The sequence below is a fragment of the Fistularia commersonii genome, chromosome 28 (assembly GCF_037954325.1).
Source record: "Fistularia commersonii isolate RoL2024-O1a breed Wild chromosome 28, RoL_Fcom_v1.0, whole genome shotgun sequence".
Classification (NCBI taxonomy): Eukaryota; Metazoa; Chordata; class Actinopteri; order Syngnathiformes; family Fistulariidae; genus Fistularia; species Fistularia commersonii.
In genome coordinates this window covers 7145225-7161542 of record NC_141311.1, presented here as the reverse complement: position 1 = coordinate 7161542, position 16318 = coordinate 7145225, and the positions used below count along the sequence as shown (strand labels likewise).

At 41.9% G+C, this 16318-nt stretch overlaps 1 protein-coding gene across 3 annotated transcripts; it reads left to right on the top strand.

Moving 5' to 3' along the window:
• Window positions 1–1927: 1927 nt before the first annotated feature.
• atp6v0a1a (ATPase H+ transporting V0 subunit a1a) lies at window positions 1928–14750 on the top strand. Of its 3 annotated transcripts, none has more exons than XM_086175383.1 (22): window positions 1928–2061; window positions 3810–3954; window positions 4388–4466; window positions 4576–4673; window positions 4772–4900; window positions 5582–5664; window positions 6015–6141; window positions 6258–6340; window positions 6415–6508; window positions 6686–6898; window positions 7770–7920; window positions 8158–8297; window positions 8468–8634; window positions 8742–8832; window positions 9538–9656; window positions 9748–9964; window positions 10063–10170; window positions 10291–10398; window positions 11089–11106; window positions 11632–11749; window positions 12231–12402; window positions 13993–14750. In XM_086175383.1, the coding sequence occupies exons 2-22, from the start codon at window positions 3838–3840 to the stop codon at window positions 14084–14086; spliced, it is 2526 nt and encodes an 841-aa protein (XP_086031509.1). In that variant the 5' UTR covers window positions 1928–2061; window positions 3810–3837; the 3' UTR covers window positions 14087–14750. The 3 variants fall into 3 exon arrangements, with proteins under 3 accessions (XP_086031509.1, XP_086031508.1, XP_086031510.1); XM_086175382.1 differs by having other exon boundaries at window positions 11062–11106; XM_086175384.1 differs by lacking the exon at window positions 11089–11106.
• Window positions 14751–16318: the final 1568 nt, after the last annotated feature.

The window sequence follows — 16318 nt, the reverse complement described above, 5'->3', positions numbered from 1 at the left end:
TTGTTTCTAATCATCTATATTTATTGATTGGCTGTTATAGAAAATCAACCTTCAGGCATGTTATTGTGTTTTGAAATAACTTGTGACGTTGCATGCTTAAAAAGCAAACAACTTGAGAGGAAAAAAATGTAATCAACAGTTCAGTGGGTGAATTTGTGGGGGATATTTAATGCTTGAATAATGTCTTTACGTTAAAAACCTGTATTTTTGCATCTATTATTATGACCGCTGTAAACAACCAGCAGCAAGATTGTTTCAAGCCAATCTGCATCAGATGATACTTTCATGATGTGGATATGATGCGGGTAGTAATCCATTATATTGACAGAAATTTTGTTAAAAACTTATACGTGTAAGAGTCATTTTACAACAACCTGCTTTTGTAAATGTTTGTTTTTACTTAATATGCAGAGAAACATTTTGTTTAGGGTAATCTGCTAGTTGTATCCTCACAATTGTGTCTGTTAGTGCTTTGTCAATGTGAAAAGTGCAATTTTAAACCTAAAATGTATTTACATTTAAGATTTGACATGCTGGAAAGACTATGTCTCTAAGCAGTCTCCCCCAGAGGAGCTGGACCATGTGGCTGTGAAGAAGGAAGTCCCTCCTCCGGCTGCTGCCCCCACGACCTGACTTTGAATATGCGACAGAAGATAGATGGATGGATGGATGGATGGATGGATGGATGGATGGATGGATGGATGGATGGATTAATTTAAGGTTGGCGAGAGCACAATAACAGGGGGGAATTTTGTATTTTAATGAGTCTATTTTTTGTAATTTATGTAAAACAGCTGAAGTCATGCAGATTTGCAGATTCTAAATATGACCATTAGAGGACAGTAAATAACTACTAGCAGCAAAGTACTGCTCAGATGATACTCCCACTATGTTGACAGGACTGAATTGGGTTGTAGAGTAGATGTTGGTAGTAACCCTTTATCTTTACTTTAATAAATGTATGTTTGAATTGCACTTGTTTGGATAGTTAAGTACCACATCCTTTTTAGTTTAATTAGGTATGAAGGATGTCAACATTACTTCTCCTGTTACATTCAGCATCATTACACTTAATACTTTTAATTTTGCACCTATTTTCAACACTGTTGTACTCTCTTTCTATGCTTTGATATAGAGAAGAGGAACAAAGGAGGCGTTTTTTTCAAAATATAGAGAATAAATTCAGGTTTCAAGGAGTGTTTCATTGTTTCTTGTTGATGAAATGACATTGATGTTAACAGTTATGCTTCAGTTACAGAGACAAGGCTTTAGACATTTCTGAATCGACACATTTTGTCTTTTTTTTATCCCATTCATTTTGTTTTAGAATTCAAATGATAAATCAGACATAACGCATTTCATGAGAAGCCCTTTCAGTTAAAACTTTCCTCTTCCTACGAAGTAGTCGTTATTCAGACGACTGCTAATGGATTTACTCAAGTAGAGGCTTTCGCATTGTTATATAAGGCTTCTGGGCCACCGTAGGTTCTGGCACCTCAAAATGCCAAACGCCGGAGAGATCCTGCAGATCCATGAGCTTCATACGCATGAAATCCTCGAAGATATGTTTCCTCCGGGTTAAAGCGCCTCCAAGCCGCCAGTTGCTGAAACTGCAAATCGTAAACACCAACCTGTATCGATCGTTAACGTACAAACATCTTGCTAGCCGGGGTGATAACGTGAAAACCACCGTTTGTGACGTCAACTCTACTTTCATTTATTTATTTATTTAGAATAGTTTTTCACCACTAATTCGACTTTAAGAGTGATAGTTTGTGCATATCATTGCATTACTTTCGTTGAAAATGAACATATTACAACAACTTTATTCTATATGGCAACCACAGGGAGAATAATTCATCAATTTAACTTACATAACGTTGTGATATCAGCAACACTGGTAGCAATAGGCGCTGAGGTCACATGACCAGCATCGTTACTTCCGCTTTGAAAGTTCAGTGGGTAGAGAGCCGAGCCGCTCCGACGCAGAGCCGTCTATTAAAGGCAGCTAAAAGCAAAATCCAAGGGGGCAGAGGGCAAGGACCGGATTCTGTTTAAATAGTAAGTAAATTAACATTGACAACTGTTACGTGATTGTACGTGTACGCGGCTAGGACGCGATACGTGTTTTAATACTGTGGAACTATCGACTTTGGTAGTAACACTGAGTTTGGACAACAGGTGTGGAATTACGTTAGCCGTCGTTCCAGCCTTGGGAAGCCAGGGCATGGATTACGCAGAGAGGAAGTTGCTAGCATCCTCAATCTACTTAATGTGTGCTTTTAATTGCATTGTTGGCAGTGGCAACGATTGAATTATTCATTCGTTGAACAATCAATGGCGAGCTATGGGGCAGCTTTTTTTTTAACTTTGCAGTTCGTATAGGTTTTGAATAGTAACCAACAAAATTGAAGTGTTTTTTTTTTTTTTAGTATTCATTAGCCTTTAGCTTTCTGTCATTGCCAGCTCTGACAGGTGAAGCTAAAGTCCCAAATGAAGCTAACAGTGGACTGTTATCGCGTCTTGGTTAGTTAGCATCGATAGAATCGATTATGGTTATACAGCCAATCTGGAATTTTCACGCTGTTAAGTATAGCTGTAGAAACTGGTTTTCGTAAATTATGCGGAAAATATCCACTCCAGAGTTGATGCAGGAGTGTGAAGGCTTACTGGAGCTGCTGGTCACATGCTGCCTCCTAATCCTCAGATAAGCCCTGTGTGGTCGTTCTACTGCAGGAGGGTTTTTCTTTTTGTATTCAATCATTTAATCATTTTGCCTTTTAGCAGTTAAATTTTCTCTCCCTCTCTCCCTCTCTCTCCCTCTCTCTCCCTCTCTCTCTCTCTCTCTCTCTCTCTCTCTCTCTTTGTGTGTGTATATACACGTATATACCTCCTTCCTGTTGTCCCCATTTTCTGTTTAATTTTCAGCCACCCTGTTATCAGTTTTTCAATTTTAAATACAATTTTTCATAGTCAATTTTACTTATTGTTTCTATGCTACTGATCTGATTACACAATATCAGTGTAGGGCAACAGGTTGTCACTATTTTTCATTAGATACATATGTAAAAATATGTTTTTCTTTATGTTACATGTCAACTTCTCCAACTTGTGCTAAAGTAGCACACATCTGGTGAAAGTCACCATCATTCAAGATGGGTGACACAGGAGTGTTAAGTAGAGCATGTGATCAAGGCGGAACAGCCCTGGTGATTTGCCAGATTACCAGGCTATCTTTCTCCTTTATAATTTTACTATAGAGATAAACTAGAATACAAAGACAATATTGCCACTTGTACCTGACATAAGTTTAAGATGTTTTGACACTGACTTATGCTGTAAGGTACCAGTCTAGTACCAGTTTTTCTGGAAAAACAAATTAACAACACAATGCAATTTTTATAAGGACTCTTATGTTGTAATACGTGGTAGGATGACACGGTGCGAACAAGCCCAGGTTTCGGCCTTTGTGTGCGGCGAACAAATACACAGACAGGGAGCCTTTCATCACCCATCTCAGACACAGTTTAATCAATATTACCAACAACATTTCGCCGTTGTGCATTTTCCGATGTGAAACATAGTCGTGTTGCAACTATTTTTTTCTGCTTCTGATTTTATGTTAGAAACCAGTCTTCTCTGGAACGATGACTAGATCGATTTCCTGTTTATAATGTCAGAGATAGCAATGTGCCATTTCAAGGGCTCAATTAATTTATGTGGGATCAGAATGGAGACGGTGAAGGTTGCCAAGCCAAAGCTGCATACAACACTAATAATACTCTCTGTCTTCTAAATTATTTCTAAAGGTGCTGAGCACTCAGGATCCGAGACATCATGGGGGAACTCTTCAGAAGTGAAGAGATGACTCTGGCTCAGCTCTTCCTCCAATCAGAAGCTGCTTACTGTTGTGTCAGTGAACTGGGAGAGATCGGGATGGTGCAGTTCCGTGATGTAAGAAGACGTCTCTCCCTTTCTGTTGTACCTTGTGAATTGCGAATGCTTTTTTAGCTACAAGCTCTGCTCTGGGTTCTCTGTCCCTGGCAAAATGTATTTTGCAATCATTGACTGCAATAGTGTAGATGACCGCTTCAAATGCTGAAGCATGCATGCTTCCCCCATCATGTTAATCATGTGCTCACAGCTGACTCCTCATTCCACACATGGGATGGCACATTCCAATCAAGTCCTAAGGGGAGCATTGTGCTGAAATACTGGTTTGGCACTCAGAAAATTTTGCATCAACATTTTTTTTTTAATCAGTGCATCAAACATAATTCTTGCCCTTTCTGTTTTTCTATAAATGTTATTCACGCCCCCTCAAAAAAAAAAAAATCACCGGGTTGACTCTTTAAAGCCACGTTTATCTTTTCTTATTTGCTTGCAGTTGAATCCTGACGTAAACGTATTCCAGCGTAAGTTTGTCAATGAAGTACGGCGATGTGAAGAGATGGATCGCAAATTGAGTGAGTTATTGTAAAGGCTGAAAGAGCAACAACCTTGTGTTCTTTTCCGTGCATGAAATGTGTAAATACGCGGATGGGTATGAACAGATGGTCTTGCCTGTTCTCTTAGGATTTGTTGAGAAGGAGATTAAGAAGGCCAACATCCCAATAGTCGACACAGGCGAGAACCCTGAAGTCCCCTTCCCTCGGGACATGATCGACTTGGAGGTGACAGCTTCGCTATTGGCTGTTAAAGATTTCCTTTGACCGCTGTCCTTCACGGCCAGCATCCGCTCACTGCGTTGTTTGTCTGCCTCTCCCTCTAGGCCACGTTTGAAAAGCTTGAGAATGAGCTGAAGGAAATAAACACCAACCAAGAGGCCCTAAAGAAGAACTTCCTGGAATTGACAGAGCTAAAACACATCCTGCGTCGAACCCAGCAGTTTTTTGATGAGGTCAGCCTCAGGGCTTGTTTTAGGTCTATGATTCAAGGCCTTGCAAAACCAGAGGCGGGACATTACAGTTGTTTATAGCCTGATTTAACCTCTAATACCAACTAAATCCAGAGAATCAAATAAAATACTGCTAATATATATATATATATATATATTTTTTTTTTTTTCTCAAACCAAAAACGCTTAATACATTTTTGTAGCAAGAAATCCCTTTTATTCTGTGTGTATTTTTACATATTTTGATGCCCACAGAAGGATTATACAAACAAACAAAGGAAGAGTTATTGCTGCTCAATGTTGTCATATTTCCTCACAAGATATTTCATAATCTACTTTTTTTTTTAATTACAGTCCTCCACTTCGGCCACTCATTTATTCCTTGAAATGCCACAATAGCATGCTTCTAATTCTTGGCATGAGTTGTTATGATACATCTTGTCTGCTAACCTTTGCCCTTCATCAGTTCAGTGTCACAGCCTTCACAAACAAAAGTGGGATGACTGGATGTTAACTCATCTTTAAACTGCTGCTAAAAGCTATGATTTAGGTGAATCATTTAGCAGAGCATTTACCTGCTCAGCCATTAACTGATGACTGCAAGTGCCGGTGCTGGTCTCTGCTTTCCTCTTTTCTCTGTCGTCATGCTTCTCTCAGTAATGATTTAACATTTTTTTCTTGCAGATGGAAGACCCCAGTTTACTGGAAGAGTCGTCCACGCTCCTGGATCCCAACGAAGTTAACCGAGGGGCTCCGCTCAGGCTGGGGTGATTCTCCTTTTCTAATCTCATGTCCTTTCTCTTTTTTTTCTTAATTTAAAATGTAGATTTTCCCCTTATGTTTGATGGTGTCTTTCATCTGTGTATTGTTGTTGTTAAGTGTGTATTAAGGGTGCCGTATATCTGTCAGTTTGACTAGGGGATTTTTTTACATACAGGTGTCAGACTTGGACCGGGACATTTCTGACTTAAGTTTGTTAGCCCCGGTGGTACTGTCTTACAGTCGTTGTCAAACTGGATTTTGTGAAATACGTTTTTTTTTTATTTTTTTTTATCCGGGCATATCAATCAATATCGGTTCGATGAGGGCATTCTCTGAATCTATCCATCCATTCTAGATTTGTGGCCGGAGTCATTGGACGGGAACGTATTCCCACATTTGAGAGGATGCTGTGGAGAGTTTGCAGAGGGAATGTCTTCCTTCGACAGGCAGATATTGAGGATCCTCTTGAGGACCCGACTACGGTCAGTTGTCAAAATTTGTCACTAATCAATCAATATTATAATGCTTTTTAATACCCCAGATTAGCATAGTAATCTTGTGTAATGCTGCTCACATCATCTATGTGATGCTTCCACAGGGTGACCAGGTCCACAAGTCTGTCTTCATCATATTTTTCCAGGGCGACCAGCTGAAGAACAGAGTAAAAAAGATCTGTGAAGGGTAACAGGCCGTCCAGTAACTGTGACTTCATGTTAGAGGGCAGATCCTAACCCGTTTCCCTTGTTCTCCCACAGGTTTAGAGCAACACTGTACCCTTGTCCAGAAACACCCCAGGAGAGGAAAGAGATGCTTGCGGGGGTGAATGCACGCATAGATGACCTGCAGATGGTAAATAAACTGATATCAACAGAAAAATGCTCTTAGAAAGCTGTCGATTGATTGCTGCAAGGCACAGCAAAGAACAATCACGAAGATAGCAGCAGCCTTGTCCTCACCTGATTCACACTTCTCTGTTCCACATCCAGCATGGATTTGATCACATTTTGTTCCATGTCCCTCGTGAAGGTGCTGAACCAGACAGAGGATCATCGACAGCGAGTTCTGCAGGCCGCTGCTAAGACTGTCCGGGTGTGGTTCATCAAGGTGAGGAAGATGAAGGCCATATACCACACTCTCAACCTCTGCAACATCGACGTCACTCAGAAGTGTCTGATAGCCGAGGTGTGGTGCCCCGTCTCGGACCTGGACTCCATCCAGTTTGCTCTGCGCAGAGGAACGGTGAGGAACCCATGCGCTTTGTCTCATGCCGACCGTCTAATATTCAGTATCTTGACTTCATAATTTAATGACGTTTATGTATTATAGTGGTGTAAGTTTGAGTATTTTATATGTCAGTAGGTGTAAAGAACCCCAGCCCAAACAGATGTTTTGTTTACTCCAGCTTTTGTTAAATCCAGCTTATTCAGAACTTTTACTTTCGTTATAGTTATAGAAAAGCCTCAACACCTCAAGGCCATGAGAGACTGCTGCCAACTGTTCATGGTTCATGCATGATGTGTTAAATGCAGAGGGAATTTCCTGCAAGGGATAATAAAGTATAATAAAATCTAAATCTAATCCAGGAATATGAGTAAAAAAAAAAAAAAAGACTTTTATATATTCTCAATCGGTTTGCATTTTGGTTGAGATTTCCTAGTGAGATTCTCCAAAGAATGAAAACTGGAAAGTAATCATATTCACTCAAATGTTATTCCTGGTATGAAATTCCATTTTGTATTTTCAGCTTAGAACGTGCTTGGCATGCAGGGTAATATTTCTTGGTTCTGGTGATTGTCTGTCAATCATCAAAGAAACCTAGGAGAATGAATGAGTGCCGCGTACCAACTTTATCAACCTCTTTTTTTAATGTATGAATATTGAGCAAATAACACAAAATGCATACTTAGTTTTCCCTAAATGGTAGGGATTGTAGTGTGACATGATGTAATACTCATTACGCTGTAGTCATTTTATGCTGTAACTGATAGTTTAAAATTTATGCTGTATATAATTTCATAGTGTCTGCTCAGCGGTGCTTTGCTAGTAGAATTGTTTAAATGACGTCTGTCATGTTAAACGGGTCACATCAGCGTTGGTCCTCCCAATACAGGAAAAGAGTGGCTCCACTGTGCCTTCCATCCTCAATAGGATGCAGACCAAGCAGACCCCGCCCACCTACAATAAGAGAAACAAGTTCACCTCAGGCTTTCAAAACATTGTGGATGCCTACGGAATCGGCAGCTATCGTGAGATCAACCCAGGTGAGCGTGGCGTTAAAATTTTATTTTGGAATGCAGGGGAACCTGTAACTTAAAATCTACCCAGTTGGCTATAGTTCGAAGCAGCGGCAAAGAATTATTTTATCCTCAGCTACACAGTCTGTCACATCATCCATTGCCGATTCATTTGGACGTCATTTTCACCATGATGTGTCACTCATTTATTTTCCTTTCCCCATCCCGCTCCCCTTCACGGGATGCCTCCCTCCTTGTCTTCAGCACCATACACCATCATCACCTTCCCCTTCCTGTTTGCTGTCATGTTTGGTGACCTTGGCCACGGGACGCTTATGACCTGCGCCGCTCTCTATCTCGTGTTGAGAGAGAGCAGGTTGTTGGCCCAGAAGAATGATAATGAGGTATTGATTTCATCGTGGCCGCCTCATTAGCCTGACACATTCCTTAGCAGTGTCTCACTTCAGCCCCAGAGACTTTCTGGTTTTGAATCTGGTTCTCATTTCTAGCGAAGCAAACCCTTGATGCTCCATTTTCCACTCAAAGATTTAAGCGTAGTTGTGTTTTCCCGCAGATGTTTAGCATGGTGTTTGCCGGACGCTACATAATCCTGCTGATGGGAATCTTCTCCATTTACACGGGCATCATTTACAACGACTGCTTCTCAAAGTCCCTCAACCTCTTTGGCTCTGGCTGGAGTGTCAGGCCCATGTTTAACCCTCAAGTTGGGGGCAACTGGACGTAAGTGTTGTCCGAGGCATCAACCGGTGACTTTTAAAAAAACAAACAAAAAAAAAACAACAATTTTTAGTCTAAGTTATTACCTGTGTTCTCACACTGTTTTATAGTGTTGAAACACTTCAGGGAAGTCGAGTTTTGCAACTGGACCCGGCGATAGAGGGAGTTTTCAAAGGCCCGTACCCGATCGGCATTGACCCGGTAAATACTTTTCTCTCAAATTCCGCACACATGATAAATTCTCAGTGTTAGAAACAAGGAAATTGTCAACAACCCATTGTTGAAAGTAACGCCCTTCCTTTGCAATAAACGGACGGATATTTAGGGTTTTTAGTTGAATGTATATCATGATTCCACTCATGAAACAGAACAAAAGATACTGCAGGTCCAAGAATTAGACAGAATGTCAGCCCTGAGTTTCCGTTGATGTGCTAATGACCTTTGCCCCACACTCCAAGTGGTCACATGACACTGAAATCTCTTAGAAGCCTTGAATGACCGTACTTTACCCTTGAATGAGAGAGAGAGAGAGCAATGTCCTTTTTTGAGTTTTTTTTCTAAACCTGCATAGAAAGCAGAGTCTCCACTCTTAAATATACAAAGCCTGCAAAGAGGTACATTTATAAGCACTCTGGCGTCACTGGTTCTACTCTGTTGTCAGTGGGTTTTCTGTTTTCCCTTCACCGGCCAAAATAGTCAGCAGGTTTCTTTGAAGACTAAATTGTCCGTAGGTGTGATTGGTTGGTTGTGTCTCTGTGTGGTCCTGTGACTGGCTCTATGCACCCTTCCACTGCTAATAAATAAAACAAACATGGAAAAACTATCTTCTTCTCAGTATTATGTCAAAAATATAACCCTCAACCTGCAATGTTTGACTCTCCCTCTCTGACCCGTGCCACCCGTCAGATATGGAACATCGCAACCAACAAGCTGACATTCCTGAATTCCTTCAAGATGAAGATGTCAATCATCCTGGGTGTCATCCACATGCTGTTTGGAGTCACTTTGAGTCTCTTTAACCACCTGTGAGATTTCCGTCTGAACAGTCGGGCCCCGCTGTAGTTTAGCGTTCCACTCTTGAGCGGATGTCAGAAATGTTTATGTGTTTCTCACCAGGTACTTCAAGAGGCCGCTCAATATCTACTTGGGATTCATCCCAGAAATCGTCTTCATGTCCAGCCTGTTCGGATACCTTGTGCTTCTGATCTTCTACAAATGGGTCTCGTATGATGCGCAGACGTCCAAAGATGCCCCCAGCCTCCTCATCGCCTTCATCAACATGTTCCTCTTCAACTACAACGACCCCACTAACAAACCTCTGTACGCCGGACAGGTGGGGCTCCCGTTGCTTGGAGTCGTACAAACTTTGGCCCGAATTACCCAGGGCAAGATCATTATCTTTTATTTCCTTTTCCTGTCCCAAACCTTCAGATGGGCCTGCAGTCGTTGTTGGTTCTTGTCGCCCTGGCGTGTGTTCCTTGTATGTTAGTGGTGAAAACTGTTGTTCTACGAAGACAGCACCTATGGCGGAAACACCTGGTGAGATGCCGCCAGTGGAAGATCTGATCAAAAAGACACTCAAGAGCTAACGCTTGATGTTATTTGTTTTTTTTTTTTTTTTTTTTAATTTTTTTTATTTTGTCCCGTCTCATACCACAGGGCACACAGAACTTCGGGGGGATCAGGGTGGGCAACGGGCCCACCGAGGATGAGGCCGAAATAATCCAGCATGATCAGCTCTCACAGCAGTCGGAGGAAGAGCCTGAGGTAAAAATCAGAGACAAACAAGCAAACTGATCTCTCCCTTTTTTTAAACAGTCGAGCAGCTGAGAACCATCAGGCTATTGAGACTGCAGACCAGGGGATCACAGGAGTCCCACACACACTTTTTAAAATAATTACCGTAATTTCCGGACTATTGAGCGCACCTCAATATAAGCCGCACCGGCTAGCCGATCGCTATTTCGGGCTTCCTCCTGCGCACTAAAACCGTCAAAGTCGTCTTCTTCGGTGTCAGAGTTTAATGGACTCAGAATTTCCCGGTCATTTCATCGGTCAGATGTGACGAGGATAAATGTTTTAGCGGCGTGAAGCTCGTTTGTCTCCCCCAAAAAAGTCCATACATTAGCCGCATCGTTGTTTACGTGTAAAAAGTCGCAGCTTATCGTCCGGAAATTACGGTAATTATCGCCCGCAGTTGGAAACAAACTATAGTTCTCTGCATCTGGGAATCCAATGTATCGCCCTGCTGCCTTTAAATACCTTGACTGTGGCTCACAGCAAAAAATGTTGTCACCTGTTTTGTCATATGAAGGCTTTACAATTTTTTCCTAAGTGAGTAACTTGGCTTCTTGTTACTTTCTTGTTTTACCAATATCTGTGTGTGTGCGTGTGTCCCTCTGTGTGTACTTGTGTTGGCAATAACCCAAGCGTTGCCTTTTGTCACCCGCTTTCAAGGCCCGAGAAGAGGAAGAGGTAGGATAGGAGTTCACACCGCACCTCAAGCCTGTATCCCCCGCCCCCCAGTGCATGCCCAGCAATCCCATCCCCGTCTGCCCCTCTGCTGTATCGTTGCAAGCTGTCCGTCGTCTCCCGCTGCTCGAGTCCCATCTGCCTGCTAATCTGTGTTAGTCGCTGGTGTGTGTGTTTGGTGGCTGGCGTGTCTTAGGTCAGGAGTCTGTTGATCCATGGGCTGCAGGGATGCGCTGATTGCGGTATTCTCCTCCACTGATTCCGTCCGGTCTCCCCTTCACCCAGATGTGCATGTGGCATCAGTGGGGCCCGCAGAATAATCTGATTTACAGGATCCTCGCAAAAAAAAAAAAGAAAACAAACTAATATCGACGCGAGACTGATCTCCAAAGGCTCCCTGTCAATTTCCAGAATGATCATGCCTCATGAATATAGCAGACTCCACTGCGATGCCTGTTTAGGGCTTTGTTTCCCTGGAGTTCAGACAGGCCTGCAGTTACATCTGTGTGTGTCTTGCTCATCCCACAGTTTGACTTAGCAGATGTGGCGGTAAACCAAGCCATTCACACCATCGAGTACTGCCTGGGCTGCATCTCCAACACAGCGTCCTATCTGAGACTCTGGGCCCTCAGCCTGGCTCATGCACGTAAGTTACGTCCTGACCGTAAAAACTGATTATTTTTAGACTTATTTCGGAAACATGAGCATCTTGAGTCCGGGTGTCGGTGAGGGCGGTCGCCGTTTCCTGTCTGACGCTGCACTGTGAAGCTAGACTGTTGTGCTACTTAATGCTTCCTTCTTTTAGCCACATGACCTAAGCCACATTCTCCAAAGGAATATTTAGTGTTTTGTTTGTCTGAGGGGGGTTTCACATATCCCAAATCCAACCACAGTCCAATAACACATTACATTTCAGTTTCAAGTAAAGTAAATGAGTCTCCATGGATGCCTTCCAAAGTCAAACCAATAGAACTATAATAATGAAAGTGTTTATGAACTTTAAATCAGCATTATAGACACACTGACCAACTCTTTGACAACCTGTCTTTTTAGTGTAAAACTGTAGAAAGAACAATTTCATTTTCTTTCTGTTACTTTGCTAACATCTGTGCCTGGTCTCCGTGCAGAACTGTCTGAGGTGCTGTGGTCCATGGTGATGCACATTGGCCTTTCCACAAGCAGCCTTGGAGGGTTCCTCCTCCTCTCAATAGTCTTTTACTTCTTCGCCGTTCTCACCGTTGCAATTCTGCTCATCATGGAGGGTCTGTCAGCCTTCCTGCACGCACTACGATTACACTGGTAAGTCCTCATTCGCATTTACTTCGGATTTTGTACGTACGTCCGGCTTTCTCTCCTCCCAAAGTTTAATACAGAGCCTCAAAATCAAACCGTCTGTCTGCATTTGAAATAACACTGACTGACTTATGGAACACAATCACTTTGACCAGAAGCCTTGCAACAAATCTCGCTGTGACTTGCTATGGTTTTATGTGCAACTTTGAACGTGCATTAACTGAATGTTTCACATGCAGGCAATCATTAAAACCTGTTTTCTTGTGGTTTTCTGTCTCAAGAAACTGAAATAAACATTCATCTGGTCATTATTTGATAAATAACTGGTTGCATGCAAAAGATTTCAGCCCATTTCTACCGTTGTACTGACATTCTTTCAAAGAAGAAAAGAAAAGAGTAAAAAGAGTACCTTATGGTTTATATGTAGTAAAAAAAAAAGAAAACATCTCTGGGCAGTTTGTTTTAAGATATCCGGGAATGTAAAGGGAGAGGCATTTCTGGATTTTAAACTTTATTCATATATTCTATCAACATGATGATATGGAAATATAAAGACCTCGCAGTATTTACAAATGCAGTGGACAAATCAATGCAAATTACATCATTGTCTTAACCAAATAAAATATAATTCATTATGTTTCTTCCGTAAACCATGAAAAAATTAAGTTTGAAAATCACACATACACGCGTACGCACACACACACATGCCAAAACCTCCCTGGGTCTGAGTGCACGGCTGTGGCACCGTCAGCGCTTTAAGGCCTGTTGAACAACCTGCATAGCACAAGCACACTTTTGTTTTGTGTGTGTTAGTTTAGCGTTTCTGCCTGCTTTTATTATCAACAAGGACATTATGTGTGTTTGCACTACATCGTCGTCTGTGACACGAGGGCGCTTTGAAGACTCCAAGGACAAATATGAAGCATACCTTTTGATCGCCTACCTTGGTGAGGGTAGATGAACACTTGTACGTCAAAGGGTTGGAGGGACATTGTCAATAAAGTTAATGGTTCGGTTTCCTACAACAGCATCCACAATGTTTTTTTTTTTTTTTTTTTAAACCGAAGTGTATTTTTCCCTTGGTAACCAATGGAAGTCACGTATCTGACATTAGTAATTGAAAGGTATGGCTTTCGCAGTCCGTAGATGATTCAGCTTTTCCTGCGATGCATTAGTTTGATGACCAGAGAGTGCTTGTTTGGCAATGCGTGTGAAGGAACCCTTCTGAGGATCCACCCCCATCCCCACCTCCACCCCCTGGCCCTTTTGAATGGCAGGTATTTGCAACCCCCCCTGTTAAAAGGTCACCCAGCCATCACTCGGCATCGTGTTTTTTAAATATAGAGGGCGATCATTTTTCCAAAGGAAGAGGAGCTTAGGTTTCCGGGCCCCAGACCCACTGGACCTCCGCACAGCGGCTGCACGTGGGAGGGCGGGCGTGGGTGGGTTACATGCTGGAATGGAGAGCAGGGGTCGGCAATGAGCTCTGCTCAGCATTACTCAAACCAAGCAGTCACGGCAGCCCGGTTCGGTGTGACAGATTTTTTTTTTTTCCTCCCTTCTCTGATCGTTGACTTTTTGTTTGATCTTTTTCAGGGTGGAATTCCAAAACAAGTTTTACTCCGGTCAGGGGTTCAAGTTCCTCCCATTCACATTTGAAAGTATTCTGGAAGGGAAGCTTGAAGACTGAGATCGAACCACTCTTATGCTTATGTCATGTGTTGATTGTGTGCATGTTTGGTGTTGAATAGTGAGTTTTGTTTACATCTGTTGAAATGCCATCCATTTTAAACTTCCCACCCCTTTTAGAATCTGTCTCTAAATCTGGAATATTTACTCTGTTGTTAGCAATCCCGAGTTTCTCTCACACATAGCATAATCTAATCTGTGTTGTGTCTTAGCAAAGTCATTTTTTTGGTTAACTGACTTTATATTATTTATGCAGATTAGTTCCTGTTTGACTCTCATTATGATGTAGTAGACCGTCTGTATATTCCCTCTCTGTATCTCCTCTGTGGTTCTCCAAAATCAAACGCCTGCGGTGTTGCTCTTTCCTTCAATCCACATTTTGCACGACGTCAAACGGCGACGTCACAGAGAACCGGGAAGGGCCAAAGGGAAATCTGTTTGAACTTGCATCAGGACACCAGTCATGTGTTGAAGCTCCAATTTTTGGTTTGGGATGTTTTCTCCATCCATCGTGCCGAGGATGAAGGGGGGTGTCACATTCTGTATTCACCCAAATACAAACTATGATAACATTTGATTCTTTGTAGTCAAATCATCACTTTTCCATTCATAAAGTTGCAGTGAGTGAAGACCTGCTCCAGTAAAAACGTATAATTCCTGACAAATGGTGTTGCACCCTTGTTTTGTGTGTTTGTGTGTGCAAGATTGATTATAGGAAGTAGACATAGTAGACATTTATATTGGTCGCCAATGACAGCAATTATTTAGAATTGTATTTTACTCTGTCACAGTTAAAGGACAGTTTCAGTTTTAGTAACCACACAATTTTAATATTAAACAGCAAATTTGTCACTAGCTAATAAAGGGTATCTATTTATATTAGAGACCAAGATCTCAATCATTTTGTGATTTACAAAATGAATATTACTGTTAACAGATTATTTTCACATAAAATCAGGTTTCTAAATTAATATTTCAATGATCAAATGCTTTAATTATCAACAATAAACACTTGTCTGGATCAACTGGCCAATGAATGGGTTTGGCATCATCTCTTAAAAGTAAGTTACATGATAAGATAACGTTTTTACTTGCAGAAAACAATAGAGCATAGCCCTAGTCTGTAGAGCAATTTATATCTTTTAAGCAACATTTTTATATCAAGTGAAACTCAATTCGATGTGAATCTGCTGCAATCTATCGACCCTCCACTAGGCGGTGCTGCTGTTTTGGGCTGGGCAGTTTTGAACGCTTGACTTTGAGGGACGTGTATGTTTTGTATTCCTGCAGTATTTTGGGATGCAGCGACCGAGGTACCTGCGGTTGTCTGTGGCAGAATGACTTCCGGTGACCCGCCGTGATGATCAGCTCTGCAACTGACAGGCGATTCAGTGGAGATTCATAAATCTGCTCCAAAACAGAAGAAGTTGGCCCTCGGGATGCACATTTATGAATCCAGAGCATAATGGGCCTTTTCTCTCACATGTGACTTATCTGTTTTTAATACTAGGGTTGTGCTGGGCCCAGCCAGCCAGCGGCACTTTCCTACTAATGCATCCAGACAGAACTTTGCATCCTCACCATCCTCACCCCCTTCATCTCTATTTTTTTGAATAGTATTTGAACCTCTGTCTGAACCGTTGCAGAGAAAAGGCAGCTTTTACACCAATGCCTGATTTTCATATTTCAGCCCATTAAAACTGGGACTGATCTGTAATGGAGAGTTTGTTTTTTGGTTACTGCTGCCAAAACAAAGTCTAATGGACATTTTTTTTTTTTAAATTTCTCCATTTTCCCCACCGTCTAGTGGCTCCTTGGGAGGCCACCCTGCATGAAAGCACCAATCTGAGATGGGGGACAGCATGTTCTCTATCTGTGTATTTTCAAAAAGGAGGTGCAGGGGGTAGGTGGGCGCTCAGCTATTAGTCACAACATCCCAAAGTAATAACTGAACTCTTTATTTGTCTTTTTTTTTTTTCTAACAACCTCATTTAATGTGATATTTCCCAGAGTGTCGTGTATAAACAGAAGGGGAGGACAAGCTTATGAAAGAAATCCTGCAGTGTTTACACTCCCGATGACTCCTTCTCTTCCAGCGACATCTCCTCCTCCAAAGGATAAACTCCAACGAGACAGAGCTTATTATTTTGCTCCTTTATCTGACTCGAACGTTAAATGCACTCCAGCGTTGGCAGGGAACCATCTCAGGGAATGTTGTGCTGCTTGGAGGGTT

Excerpts from the sequence above, each read along its gene's own strand:
- atp6v0a1a (XM_086175382.1), top strand. The coding sequence starts at position 3,838 with ATGGGGGAACTCTTCAGAAGTGAAGAGATGACTCTGGCTCAGCTCTTC. Across the intron at positions 6,341-6,414 it reads GTAAAAAAGATCTGTGAAGG|GTTTAGAGCAACACTGTACC; the intron begins GTAACAGGCCGT and ends GTTCTCCCACAG. Across the intron at positions 6,899-7,769 it reads TTGCTCTGCGCAGAGGAACG|GAAAAGAGTGGCTCCACTGT; the intron begins GTGAGGAACCCA and ends CTCCCAATACAG.